This window comes from Miscanthus floridulus, chromosome 2 (genome assembly GCF_019320115.1).
Source record: "Miscanthus floridulus cultivar M001 chromosome 2, ASM1932011v1, whole genome shotgun sequence".
Classification (NCBI taxonomy): domain Eukaryota; kingdom Viridiplantae; phylum Streptophyta; class Magnoliopsida; order Poales; family Poaceae; genus Miscanthus; species Miscanthus floridulus.
In genome coordinates, this window is record NC_089581.1 from 44,508,210 (window position 1) to 44,520,585 (window position 12,376).

The 12,376-nt window shown below is 48.2% G+C and overlaps 1 protein-coding gene across 1 annotated transcript; it reads right to left on the reverse strand.

The window, feature by feature from the left end:
• Positions 1-277: 277 nt before the first annotated feature.
• LOC136536434 (uncharacterized) lies at positions 278-733 on the reverse strand. Its single transcript, XM_066528736.1, has one exon. It carries the CDS (start codon positions 731-733, stop codon positions 278-280), a length of 456 nt encoding a protein of 151 aa, XP_066384833.1.
• Between the last annotated feature and the right edge of the window lie 11,643 nt (positions 734-12,376).

Genomic DNA, 12,376 nt, shown 5'->3' on the forward strand with positions numbered 1-12,376 from the left:
TTTTGAGTGGCCCAACTAGGTCGAGCCCCCAGACCGTGAAGGGCCATGTGATGGGGATCATCTAGAGCGCCTAGGCTAGGAGGTGAGTCTGTCGAGCGTAGTACTGGCACCCTTCGCAGGTGCATACAATTTGCTCGGCGTCGGCTACTACGGTGGGCCGGTAGAAGCCCTGTCGGAATGCGTTTCCAACCAAGGTCCTTGGTGCGGCATGGTGACCGCAGACCCCACCGTGGATATCGCTCAGCAAAAGTCTTCCCAGTTCGCCAGGGATACAGAGCTATAGGATCCCGGAATGGCTCCATTTGTAGAGTTTGCCTTCTACAAGAACGAAGGACTTGGCGTGACGTGTGAGCCGTCGGGCTTCCATCTTGTCTGCCAGTAACGTGTTGTGGAGGAGGTAGTCGAGGTAAAGCGTTCTCCAGTCGTTGGGAGGGTCGGACTCTGTTGCTAAGTCCTCTTCAAGCTCCATGACCTCGAGGTCGGGCGGAGCAGCCGGTGGGTTGGCCCTCAGGGCTGGATCAGATGGGCCTTCATTGGCTTGTTTCGATCCCTTATAGTGCACCGAGGGCTTGTGTTGATCGTTGGTGAAGACACCCGCTGGAACAGGCTCTCGGCAAGACGTTGCCTTCACAAGTGCGTCGGCCGCTTCGTTGAGGCGCCTAGGGATGTGATTGAGCTTGAGGCCATTGAATCTATCCTCCAGTCGTCGAACTTCTTGGCAATATGCTGCCATCTTGGTGTCGTGGCAGCTTGACTCCTTCATAACCTGATCGACGACCAGCTAGGAATCGCCCCTGATGTTGAGGCGTTGGATGCCTAGCTCGATGGCGATTCATAGGCCGTTGATGAGCACTTCGTATTCTATGATATTGTTTGATGAGGGGAAATGGAGCCAAACCATGTACCTCATATGGACCCCGAGGGGTGATACGAAGACTAGTCCTGCGTCGGTGCCCTTTTTCATCAGCGATCCGTCGAAGTACATCATCCAGTACTCTTGATCAACGGCTGCTGGTGGCATCTGGACTTTGGTCCACTCTGCGATGAAGTCAGCCAGCACTTGGGACTTGATCACCGTCCGGGTGGCATAAGTAATGCCCTGATCCATCAGCTCGAGCGCCCACTTTGCGGTTCTTCCTATAGCATCCTAGCTATGGACGACCTCACTGAGGGGGAAAGACGTCATGACTGTCATAGGGTGTGACTCGAAGTAGTGGCGTAGCTTCCTTTTGGTGATGAGGATGGTGTAGAGGAGTTTCTGGATTTGGGAGTAGCGGGTTTTGGAGTCGGATAACACCTAGCTGATGAAATATAGAGGGCACTGCACCTTGAAGGTGTGTCCCTCTTCTTCCAGCTCTACCACCAAGGCAACGCTAACCACTTGCATGGTGGTCGCTATGAATAGGAGGAGGGATTCTCCGTTGCTTGGAGGGACCAAGACCGGGGGTTTAGTTAGAAATTGCTTAACCATGTCAAGGGCTTCCTGGGCCTTGGCTGTCCACTCGAAGCAGTCGGACTTCTTTAGGAGTCGATAAAGGGGAGTCCTCATTCACCGAGGTGCGAAATAAATCGGCTGAGGGCGGCAAGGTACCCTATGATCCGCTAAACCCCCTTTATGTTTTGGATCAGGCCCATCCTTGTGATGGCTGAGATCTTCTCCGGGTTGGCTTCGATGCCACACTCAGAGACAATGAAGCTGAGCAGCATGCCCCTCGGGACCCCGAAAACACATTTTTTGGGATTGAGTTTGATGCCGTTTGCCTGGAGTTTCGCAAAGGTTTGTTCGAGGTCAGCGACAAGGTGGTCAGCCCATTTGGACTTAACTATGATGTCATCGACGTAGGCCTCAATGGTCCACCCGATGAGGTCCTCGAAGTAGTTGAGCATACAACGCTGGTAAGTTGCCCCTATATTCTTCAGACCGAACGGCATTGAAATGTAGCAGAACAATCCAAAGGGGGTGATAAAAGATGTCGTGAGCTGGTCAGACTCTTTCATCGCGATCTGGTGGTAGCCAGAGTATGCATCAAGGAAGCAGAGGGTTTCGCACCCTGAGGTGGAATCGACTATTTGGTCTATTTGTGGCAAAGGAAACGGATCCTTTGGACATGCCTTGTTGAGGCCTGTGTAATCGACACACATTCTCCATTTCCCGCTCTTTTTTCACACAAGAACAGGATTTGCTAACCACTCTGGGTGGTGTACTTCCCTGATGAACCCAGCAGCCAACAATTTTGCTATCTCTTCACCGATGGCTCTGTGTTTTTCCTCGTCGAAGCGGCGCAGGCGTTGCTTCACCAGCTTGGAGCCTAGGAGGATTTTTAGGGTATGCTTGGCGACCTCCCTCGGGATGCCTGGCATATCCGAGGGTTTCCATGCAAAGATGTCTTTGTAATCGTGGAGGAAGTCGATAAGCGCGCTTTCCTATTCGGAGGAGAGTGCGGCCCTGATACGGACTTTTTTGCCCTCGGAGCTGCTGGGGTCCACGAGGACCTCCTTGGACCCTTCCACCGATTCGAACGACCCGGATGACTTCTTTGCGTCGGGTGCTTCTTCAACGACCTCCTCCCTGAGAGTGGCGAGCTCTTCGGAGGCGACGACTACTGTGGCGTGACCACAGCATTCGACTTCACACTCGTAAGCGCGACGGAAGGAGGTGCCGATAGTGATGACCCCATGGGGGCCCGACATCTTTAGCTTAAGGTATGTATAGTTGGGGATGGGCATGAACTTCACATAGTATGGACGTCCAAGGATGGCGTGGAAGGTTTTGGGGAACCCTACCACGTCGAAGGTAAGGGTCTTAGTCCTATAATTGGACCGATCCCCAAAAGTGATGAATAGATCGATCTGCCCTAGTGGCATGGCCTGTCTACCAGGAACAATGCCGTGGAAAGGTGCTTGGATGGGGCGGAGGTTCGTTCAGTCGATGCCCATCTCGTCGAGTGTCTTGGCGTACATGATGTTGAGGCCGCTGCCTCCGTCCATCAGTACTTTTGTGAGCCGCTTTGGCCCGACGATCGGGTCGACGACAAGCGGGTACCTTCCTGGGTGTGGGACGGCATCTAGATGGTCGGTCCAGTCGAAGGTTATGGCGGATTCTGACCACCGGAGGAAGGCAGGCGTGGCCGGTCCGACCGTATAGACCTCACGACATGCGACCTTTTGGCGGCGCTTGGAGTCGTAGGCCGCTGATCCTTCGAAGATCATGAGGGCACCATTTGGCGTTGGGAAGGCATCGTCCTTCTCCTCGGCATCGTCGGTGAGGGCAGGTTCCTTCCCCTGCTCCTCCTTATTGAGGTCCCCGGACAAGTATTTGCGCATGAGGCCGCAATCCTTGTATAGATGCTTGGCTGAGAAAGCATGGTTTGGGCATGGCCCCTCGAGCATTTTCTCAAAGTGGTTCAAAGCGCCCTCCACGGGCTTCTGGCCACCCTTGCGGTCGGTTGCGGCCACGAGCGAGTTGTCGCGCCATTGCTTCTTATTTTTTCTTTTGGCAGAATAGTTGGAGGCGCCTTCACCGGTGTCCTCATCCTGCCTCACCTTGCCATCGGAGTGGTCGAAGATGGCTCCAACCGCCTCCTCTCCTGAGGCATGGCTGGTGGCGATGTCTAGGAGCTCCTTGGTGGTCCACAGGCCCCTGCGCCCTAGCTTGTGGACCAGGGATTCGTAGGTTGTCCTAGATAGGAAGGCTCCTATCATGTTGGTGTCGGCGACATTAGGGACCTCATTGCACTGCCGAGAGAATCGTCGGATGTACCTACGGAGGGTTTCATTGGCCTTCTGGCGGCAGTTCTTGAGGTCCCATGGGTTTTTGGGGCATTTGTACGTGCCCTAGAAGTTCCCCACAAAGATCTCTGTCAGATCTGCCCAACTTAGAATGGCGTTGGACGGTAGGTGCTCCAACCATGCTCATGCCGAATCAGCCAAGAATAGTGGGAGATTCCCAGATGAGCCCTTGTCCTGCCTCATCGATCTCTAGCTTGTGGGCTCTCAGCTGCTCCATCCTCAAGCAAGATGGGGCTGCTGCCTCCCCCCTAGATCTATCATTAGGGTTGCTTGTCGGGGTAGCCTCTTCCCTAGAGACGTCCTCGATGTGCCCCTCAGGGTCCATGCCATGAAGCACTCCTAGGAAGGGTGATGGATCCCCCTACTAGAGTCCAAGCTAGAGAACGATCCTAGCTCCTCTGTGAGGAGCCTGTGGAGAGTCTCCATATTAGGTTCAATTGTCCCCATGAACTCGCTGTCTGTGGGTGGCTGAACCATGCGTAGTGCCAGAAGGCGGCCAGTGGTCGCCGCGGTGTTGTGGAGATCGAATGGAAATGCTGTTGGGGCGCTTCATATGGGGCCTTCTGGAAATAGGGTGATGCTGTCGGGGCCTCCCTGGATAACTGGGGTCCAAGGGAGTCGCCCGGCTGGCCCTCAAGCCTTAGGTGGCTGAGGTTGATGAAAGGGAGAGACTATGCGGCCATGTGGGCCAGCGCCAGCTCTCTTCCTAGTGTGACGATGAAATCTAGGTCGCCGAAACGCACATGTGCGCCTGGGACCTAGCTGATTGCGTGGGTGGCCATCCGAGGCCTGATTTGGAACTGCGCAAAGGCCCCTACCTGGCACGCCAACTGTCGGTGTTTCGTACAAGCACCGGCAAGTAGATTTATAGTGATGCGCGTTAGGCTCGGATGGTGCGCTAAAGGACACAAGATTTATACTAGTTCGGGCTGAATGTCCCTACGTCTAGTTTGTTGCTACTTATGTTATTAGCACCGAAAATGGTTCATAATAGGGGGTACAAACGATCGAGAGAGGGACTGTCCCCAAGTCTCTGATGGAAGGGTCAAAAGGTGGCCAAGAGCTTGGTAGCAACTTGACCGTGTGTGTTGTGTGTTGTGCCAGTCAAAAGTCGGGTGCCTTTGTTGGAGGAAGCGCATCCCCTTTTATAGATGAAGGGGATGACTTTACAAGTGAGAGGGCTGGGGTGCATATACTACCTTGCCTTGTTGCTCACGTCTACCCAGCCTTGTCGCCCATTCTGGTGGGTGCGAAAGGATGATAAGCGCCTACAATACTATCGATGCCTCTATAGAATGTCTAGGATGGTTACAGAGTACTGCCCTACGTAGGGTATAGACTATAGTACAGTGGCTTTGACTTATGAGCCTCGCCCAGCCTTGCTCCACACGCCTTCTGGTTCCTATGAGTCTCTGCCGAAGGGACGCGGGGTCGAGGTCCAGAGTAGCGCCATGGGCAAGGTCTTTCGATTTGGTGGACCCGAGGGGCCGAGAAGCGGATGTCGCTCCCCTATGATCATAACATGGTGACTGCACATCCGTCATTTATGGAGGATGCGAGTCCTTTTCTGGACTGTAGTGGTTGTCGTATATCTTCGTCGGGTTCCGTGTCCCAGAGCTAAAGGCGGCGCCTACAAGTCTACAGGGTGAAGAGCATGCACCATCAATACTTTTCAGGCTCTACTACACCCAGAAGGGTCTAAAGCACACGTCTCATCATTCCCTAGAAGTACCTTTCCTGCCAGGGCGTAGGGTATGATCCTTGAAGCCGTGGTTGACCCGAACGTCTTGTCTTGCCAATACCCATCATCATGAGGAAACGGGGAGAGGTTGTCAGTCAAGAAGAAACTTGTCCTTAGACATCGAGTGAGGCAAGGTTCATCCTCAGATGTCGGGCAAGGTGGAAACCAGCCCTTATCCCTCGGGTGAGACCAAGCCTGTCCCTCGGGGGTCGGGCGAGGTAGAGTCTATCCCTTAGCCCTCGGGTGAGGCAGAGCTGGCCCAAAGGTGTTGGGTGAGGCAGAGTCTATCCCTCCACCCTCGGGCGAGGCGGAGCTGGCCCAAAGGCGTCGAGCAAGGCAGAGACTAGCCCATAGCCCTCAGGTGAGGTGGAGCTGGCTCAAAGGCGTTGGGTGAGGCAGAACCAAACTCCCGTCATTCGGGCAAGGAACGTAGCGGCGCCCTTGTCCATCCAGAAGTTTTTAACGTTCGATGGTATTGGTTCCACCTCCTAGGGTACCCCGGTGTTAGGTCCCTGACAACTTATAAGATCGTGGTAAGACGCTTGAGAGTTGAGTGCCTTGATTTTTCCTTATCCACAACCTAAGTAGTTGATAGGGATAATACTTTTGTGTTGTCTTTTGCTGTCTTCTAACAATGACAGGTTGTTCGTATCCACTGACTTATAATGGTATAGGTGTTGATGAGTACATGGAGTGGGAAATTGTCATAGATAACATATTTGCTACTCGCTTTATGTGTCCAAGGAGGAAGGTAACAAATGCAGCTAGTGTTTTACGACATTCTGCTTTATCTTGGTGGGAGTCTTTAGATCCTTCTAATAAACCTCAAACTTAGAATGATATGAAACTTCTTATGTGAGAAACCTTTGTTAATCCACCTCCTATTTTGACTTCATATGCTGAGGTGCACCATTTAGAGGATGAGTCTGTTGTTATTTCTCTTGCTATGACTAACCTTCTGCAGGATAATGTACATAAGCGAGAGGATGACATGGAAGAAAATGAGGAACTCACAACCTCATATGCAAATTCAGAACCATCACTTCATAATGCACCTATTACTCCTGCTGAGAACACAGGTAATGCCCATGGTTCTACACTCATGGAAGGTGAGAATAGTTTTAATGTACTAAATTCTTCCACAAACCATGCTATCATAGAGCAATTGTTAGTGGAACCCTCTCTTGATTTATCTCCTGTCCTATGATAATTTGCTTGAAGTTCCTTATGATAAAGATGAATTGGTTGATGATGCCTCAGTTTGATATGTTTTGGAACCAGTCACTTGTGCTAAAAATAAACATGTTATTCATATTGCTACTAAAACTGATGAGTTCAAACTGTTGTCTTCTTTACATACTTTGGGTTACATTGAATTTGATATTTTATGTAACCTAGATTGTTTGGAGGAAAGCCTATTTAAATATGTTGATTTGCCTTGGTTTTCTAAACATACATATCATGTTATTGGCAAATATAACAACAAGGGACAATATATGATACATCGAGTATACATTCATAGTAATATGAATTCTCCTTTTGTTGTACAAGATTATAATCGTTTAGAGGGCAGCCATAATAATACAAACATTTTCTCATGTTCCTCAAGGAAACAAGTTCACTTCCAAGAAGGGGGGCATTGTTGGTTGCTATCTATGTCTGCTAGATCATCTATTCCTACATTGTCTTTGCTTAGTTCTAATCTTTTGCAGGATTGTGTTGACATATATCGTGTGCATTCGGATCATGGAGTCTACATGCTTGCTGAAATTTTTATGCGAGATGACATGCTACAAAATTGGAAACATGGACATGTTTCTTCTCACAATTATTTCAGTCCCCTTTGTTTTCGCAACCCCGTTCTCCTTAATGTTGTGCAGGATTAGTTTTAAGCACAATCGACGCTGATGACGGTTTTTTGTCAAGAAGGGGAGGATGATGAGGACATGACACCCATGCATATGACCATATTTGGCACATGGTATGGAGGGGTAGGAGGCCAGCAAGGGTGTCCAAGTCAAGAAGGAGGTCCGAGGCTAATTCGGTTCGAGTCCCCAAGGTGGAGGCCCAAAGCAACTCAAGTTCGAGTCTGCCTCGGCCTCCAGGATCAATCTGCCTTAAACTGGTCACCCAGGACGCATCCGGACTCTGTTTTTGACGATCCACATATGGTTGGAAAGATAATTTGATAAGGAAGCCAACCCAATTGGTCTCACATCAAAATCCCTTCAGAATCATCTAGGAATCGTCGAAAAAAGTCAGCATCTAGAATCTATCAGGGTGCTGCGACTACCAGTCTTTTGGTTCGTTGGACCGTGTATCGTGTTTGGGCCCATTAGGGGGCACGTCCAGGGGGGTGACACCCAAGACTCTATAAATAGCAGTTGTTGCTCTCCTTAGGGTTTGGGTTTTATTTAGTTCTTGATTTCCTCATGAAACAAATGTCGTTTTGCTGCAATTGTCGCCGCCAGGGCCGCTTGCTGTGAACCAGGGCCCTAGTTCTTGATCTTGTTCGCCTGTGGTGATTAGTCCTTTCGAATAAAGACTTGAACTCTTTATCATTATCATAAGCCTCATATTTATTTGTAATTTTAGATTGCGTTCATCTCGTTCTTGCTTGTGTTCTCGATTCGCCTTCAGGAAAGCCTTCTCGGCGAGGTCAATCACGTTCGCATGGTTGATAACCAACGAAGCAGTGGTGTAATGGTTGTGGGGGTCCGAATCAGTCTTGGTTTGAAGCCTAGATCATGAACGTTGAGTCTCCACCAATCAACGCTATCATACCTTTCGAAAGATCAGGCCTAGTCTACATCACACCATGTGATAAGCATGGTGAATTCTTGAAGGGTTGCCCCCGATGTTTTCACATGCCACTAATCCACTAGAAGTAGATGATTAGCTTCGTGTAGTGGAGAAGCAACTCAACATAGCGTAGTGCAATGACCAGTAGAAAGTGTTGTATGCATTAGGACAACTCCAGGGAGAAGCTCAAGACTGGTGGGAGGCATTCGAGTATGGACGTCCCACTAATGCTCCTCCTATCACCTGATAGAAATTTAGAGAGAATTTCATATCTTACCATATACCTGAAGGATTGATAGAGCTGAAGCAGGAGGAATTTAGGGCTCTAAAACAGGGATCTATGCCTGTGGCTGAGTATCATGACAAATTCGCTCAGTTGTCACATTACGCTCCGAAGTAGGTGGCTGATGATGCTGATAAGCAATGCTACTTTCTTAAGGGTTTGTATGATGGTCTGCAACTCCAGCTTATGTCCAATACATACCCTAATTTCTAGACACCGGTGAATCGCGCTATTGTTATTGACAATAAGCGCAAAGAGATGGAGACTAAGAAGAGGAGGCTTTAGAGATAGGCCTTTGGGAGTAATACTCGTCCGTGCACCAATCCATAGCAAAGCTTCTAGTAGAGGCACCCAGGGCCACATAATCAGTGGAATTGCAACTCGAACCAATAGTTGAATGGCAATCAACGCCCTTAGCAGTAGAATGACCAGCAGACATCACGACAGGGAGCGCCTAACAACACTCCCATGAAACCAGTGCCCCTAGCACTCCCAACAAGTGTTTCCATTGTGGAAAAGAGGGTCACCTGTCATATAACTGCCCTGAGAAGCCAAACCAGCAGACCCCACACAGGCAGAATAGTTATGAAAAGCCAACACCCAACACAGGAAAGGTGAATCATGTATCTATAGAGATGGCGCTTGCGGAACCAGAAGTCATGCTCGATACATTTGATGTCCATTTCACTCCTACCACTGTTCTTTTTGATTCTAGAGCTTTGCATTCTTTCATATCACAAACATTTGTTAGAACGCATAGCATACCCTTATGTGCCATGAAAGATCCCATATTAGTAAACTCACCAGGAGGTAGTATGCAAGCTTCTTATCATTGTCTTCCAACTAGTCTATCCTTAAGGGGGGTAGAGTTCAAAGTGAGCCCCATTGTGTTGAGAACATCTGGCATTGATGTGATTCTAGGTATGGATTAGATGATGCAACAACAAGCAGTAATTCAGTGTAAGGAGAAGTTAGTTGTTGTGACCGCACTGAATGGGGATAGAATCAATGTCAATGTTGTACTGCAAAAGCAACCGACAGCCATAGTGAACCAGCTTGATGATAGCGCCAACAAGGAGGACCCAATAGTGGATGAGTTTCTTGATGTGTTTCCCAATGACTTGCTAGGTATGCCACATGACCGTGACATTGAGTTTATTATTGAATTATTACCTTGAATTGCACCTATAGCTAAGTGTTCATATAGAATGGGGGTTAATGAATTAGAAGAACTTAAGAAACAAATAAAGGAGTTGTAGGAAAAAGGTTTCATCCATCCTAGTTTGTCACCTTGGGGAGCACTGGTTATATTTGTTGACAAGAAGGATGGTACCTAGAGGATATGTGTTGATTATCGGTCACTAAATGAGGTTACTATCAAGAACAAGTACCTGCTACCTATAATTGATGACTTATTTGATCAGTTGAGAGATGCTTGTGTTTTCTCTAAGATTGATCTTCATTCTGGTTATCATCAGCTAAAGATTCATGCAACTAACATACCCAAGACAACTTTTACTATGAGGTATGGTTTGTATGAGTACACCATTATGTCCTTTGGTTTGACCAATGCACCTGCATACTTTATGTACTTGATGAATAAGGTGTTCATGGAGTTTTTGGATAAGTTTGTGGTGGTATTTATCGATGATATATTGGTATTCTCCAAAATGGAAGAAGAGCATGCTGAACATCTAAGGTTGGTCTTGCAAAAGCTTAGGGAACACAAGTTGTATGCTAAGTGAAGTGTCGATGCGAAAAGTGACCAACAAGTAAATATTTGTAGTTTTGTCATGCATTGTGATCGGATGTGGCCTAGCACTCAATGACATAGGATTTATACTAGTTCAGGCAACGTGCCCTACATCCAGTTTTAGTCGGTCGATGACTTTATTCCTGAGCCCAGGTGCTCAAAGTTTGCTGTGGGGTTACAAATGAGTAGGAATAAGAAGGAGGGGTGTGAAAGTCCTAGTAGGACTCTTATCCGAAGAGCCAAGAGTGATGGGGGATCTAACATGCGCTAAGTATTGGAGCATAAGCTCTGCGTAGCTATTGAGTTCTAGAGCTGTGGAGCTATTTGAATGCTCAAGTTGTCTAGAGCCAGATCGAGCGAGAGAGAGAGAGAGCGAGAGCGAGTGAGAGTCCCTGTTGGGAGAGAGCACGTCCCCTTTTATAGGTGAAGGGGATGTCCTTACAAGTTAGAGAGAAAGAGAGTGCATACGTGTGCTACCTAGTCCTGTTGCTCATGCCATTGGGTATGAGATAATTGTCCGTGCCCACAATACTGTTTATTCCCAGATGCGTCTGGTAGGCTCTACCGTGTTCACCAGGCAGCACCGTCCTACAGGTGCGCAGGGCATGACAGGGTATGACAAACGACAGCGCCCACAACACTATTTAGGTTTTGACACGCCTAGAAGATTGCATAGTGCCTATCTAGTATGGATTGGTGGCACCGTCCTACAGGTGCGTAGGGTACGATCCTCGGTATCACAATTTGACTTGAGCACCTTACCTTATCTGCTCCACCTGATCCCCAGGCCCTTAACGAGCGAGCGTCCCCAGTCGGTCTTTCCTAGTCAGCCCCGATCATGTCGGTCAGGGAAGAGCTGCGAGCAGAGGTTTAGTGTATTCCCGGTTGGAAAAGGAGGTCAGAGTCAGACTATGTCCCCTCCTTAGCCAGGCCTTTCGGTTGGGGACCAGATCGTTCTCTTGGCCTATCGTTAGGTATCTAGACCGACCCAAGAGGCGCGCATTGTCGCTACATCATCTGCTGGGCTAAGCTTTTGCTGAGAAGTGGGCCCATTGGGGACCCTGAGTTTATGAACCCAACATGAAGCAAGTGTGAGTTTTGGTTGAAGGAAGTTTCTTTCCTAGGCCATGTTGTCTCTAATGGTGAAATAGTAGTAGATCTAAGCAAGGTGAGAGATGTGTTGAATTAGAAGCCACCAACCGATGTGGGAGAGATTCGTAGTTTATTGGGATTGGTTGGATACTATAGAAGGTTCATAGAAGGCTTTTCTAAACTTGCCAAGCCTATGACAACCCTATTGGAGAAAAATGCTAAGTTTGTGTGGTCCGAGAAGTGCCAGGCTAACTTTGAAGAATTGAAGAAGAGGTTGACTACCACCCCAGTATTGGTTTTGCCAGATTTGAGCAAGAACTTTTCTATCTATTGTGATGCATCTCATTAAGGTCTCGGATGTGTTCTTATGCAAGAAGGAAGAGTAGTGGCCTATGCGTCCCGATAGTTGAGAAAGCATGAGCTAAACTATTCTACTCATGATTTGGAGTTAGTAGCAGTAGTTCATGCTCATAAAATATGGAGGCACTATCTTATCAGACATAAGAGTGATATCTATACTGATCATAAGAGTTTGAAGTATATTTTCACTCAGACAGATCTAAACTTGAGACAACATCGATGGTTGGAGTTAATTAAGGATTATGATCTAGAAGTACACTATCATCCTAGAAAGGCGAACATTGTTGCCGATGCTCTTAGTAGGAAGAGTTACGCCAATGAGATGCAAGTGGCATCTATGTCAAGTGAGTTATGTGCTGAACTTAAGCAACTAAACTTGGGTTTTGTCACTAATGCAGTAGAGTTGGTGATAGAGCCTACATTGGAGCTTGAGACACGCAAGGGTTAGTTACAGGATAAGAGGTTAAAGAAAATCACAGAGAACATAGTAATTGGTAAGGCACCAGGTTTCTGTATGAATAATAATGGAACTCTATGGTTTGGGAAAGGACTATGT

Bases quoted from the DNA above. Each gene is read 5' to 3' on its own strand.
- LOC136536434 (XM_066528736.1), bottom strand. From the start codon at position 733: ATGGCAGCATATTGCCAAGAAGTTCGACGACTGGAGGATAGATTCAAT.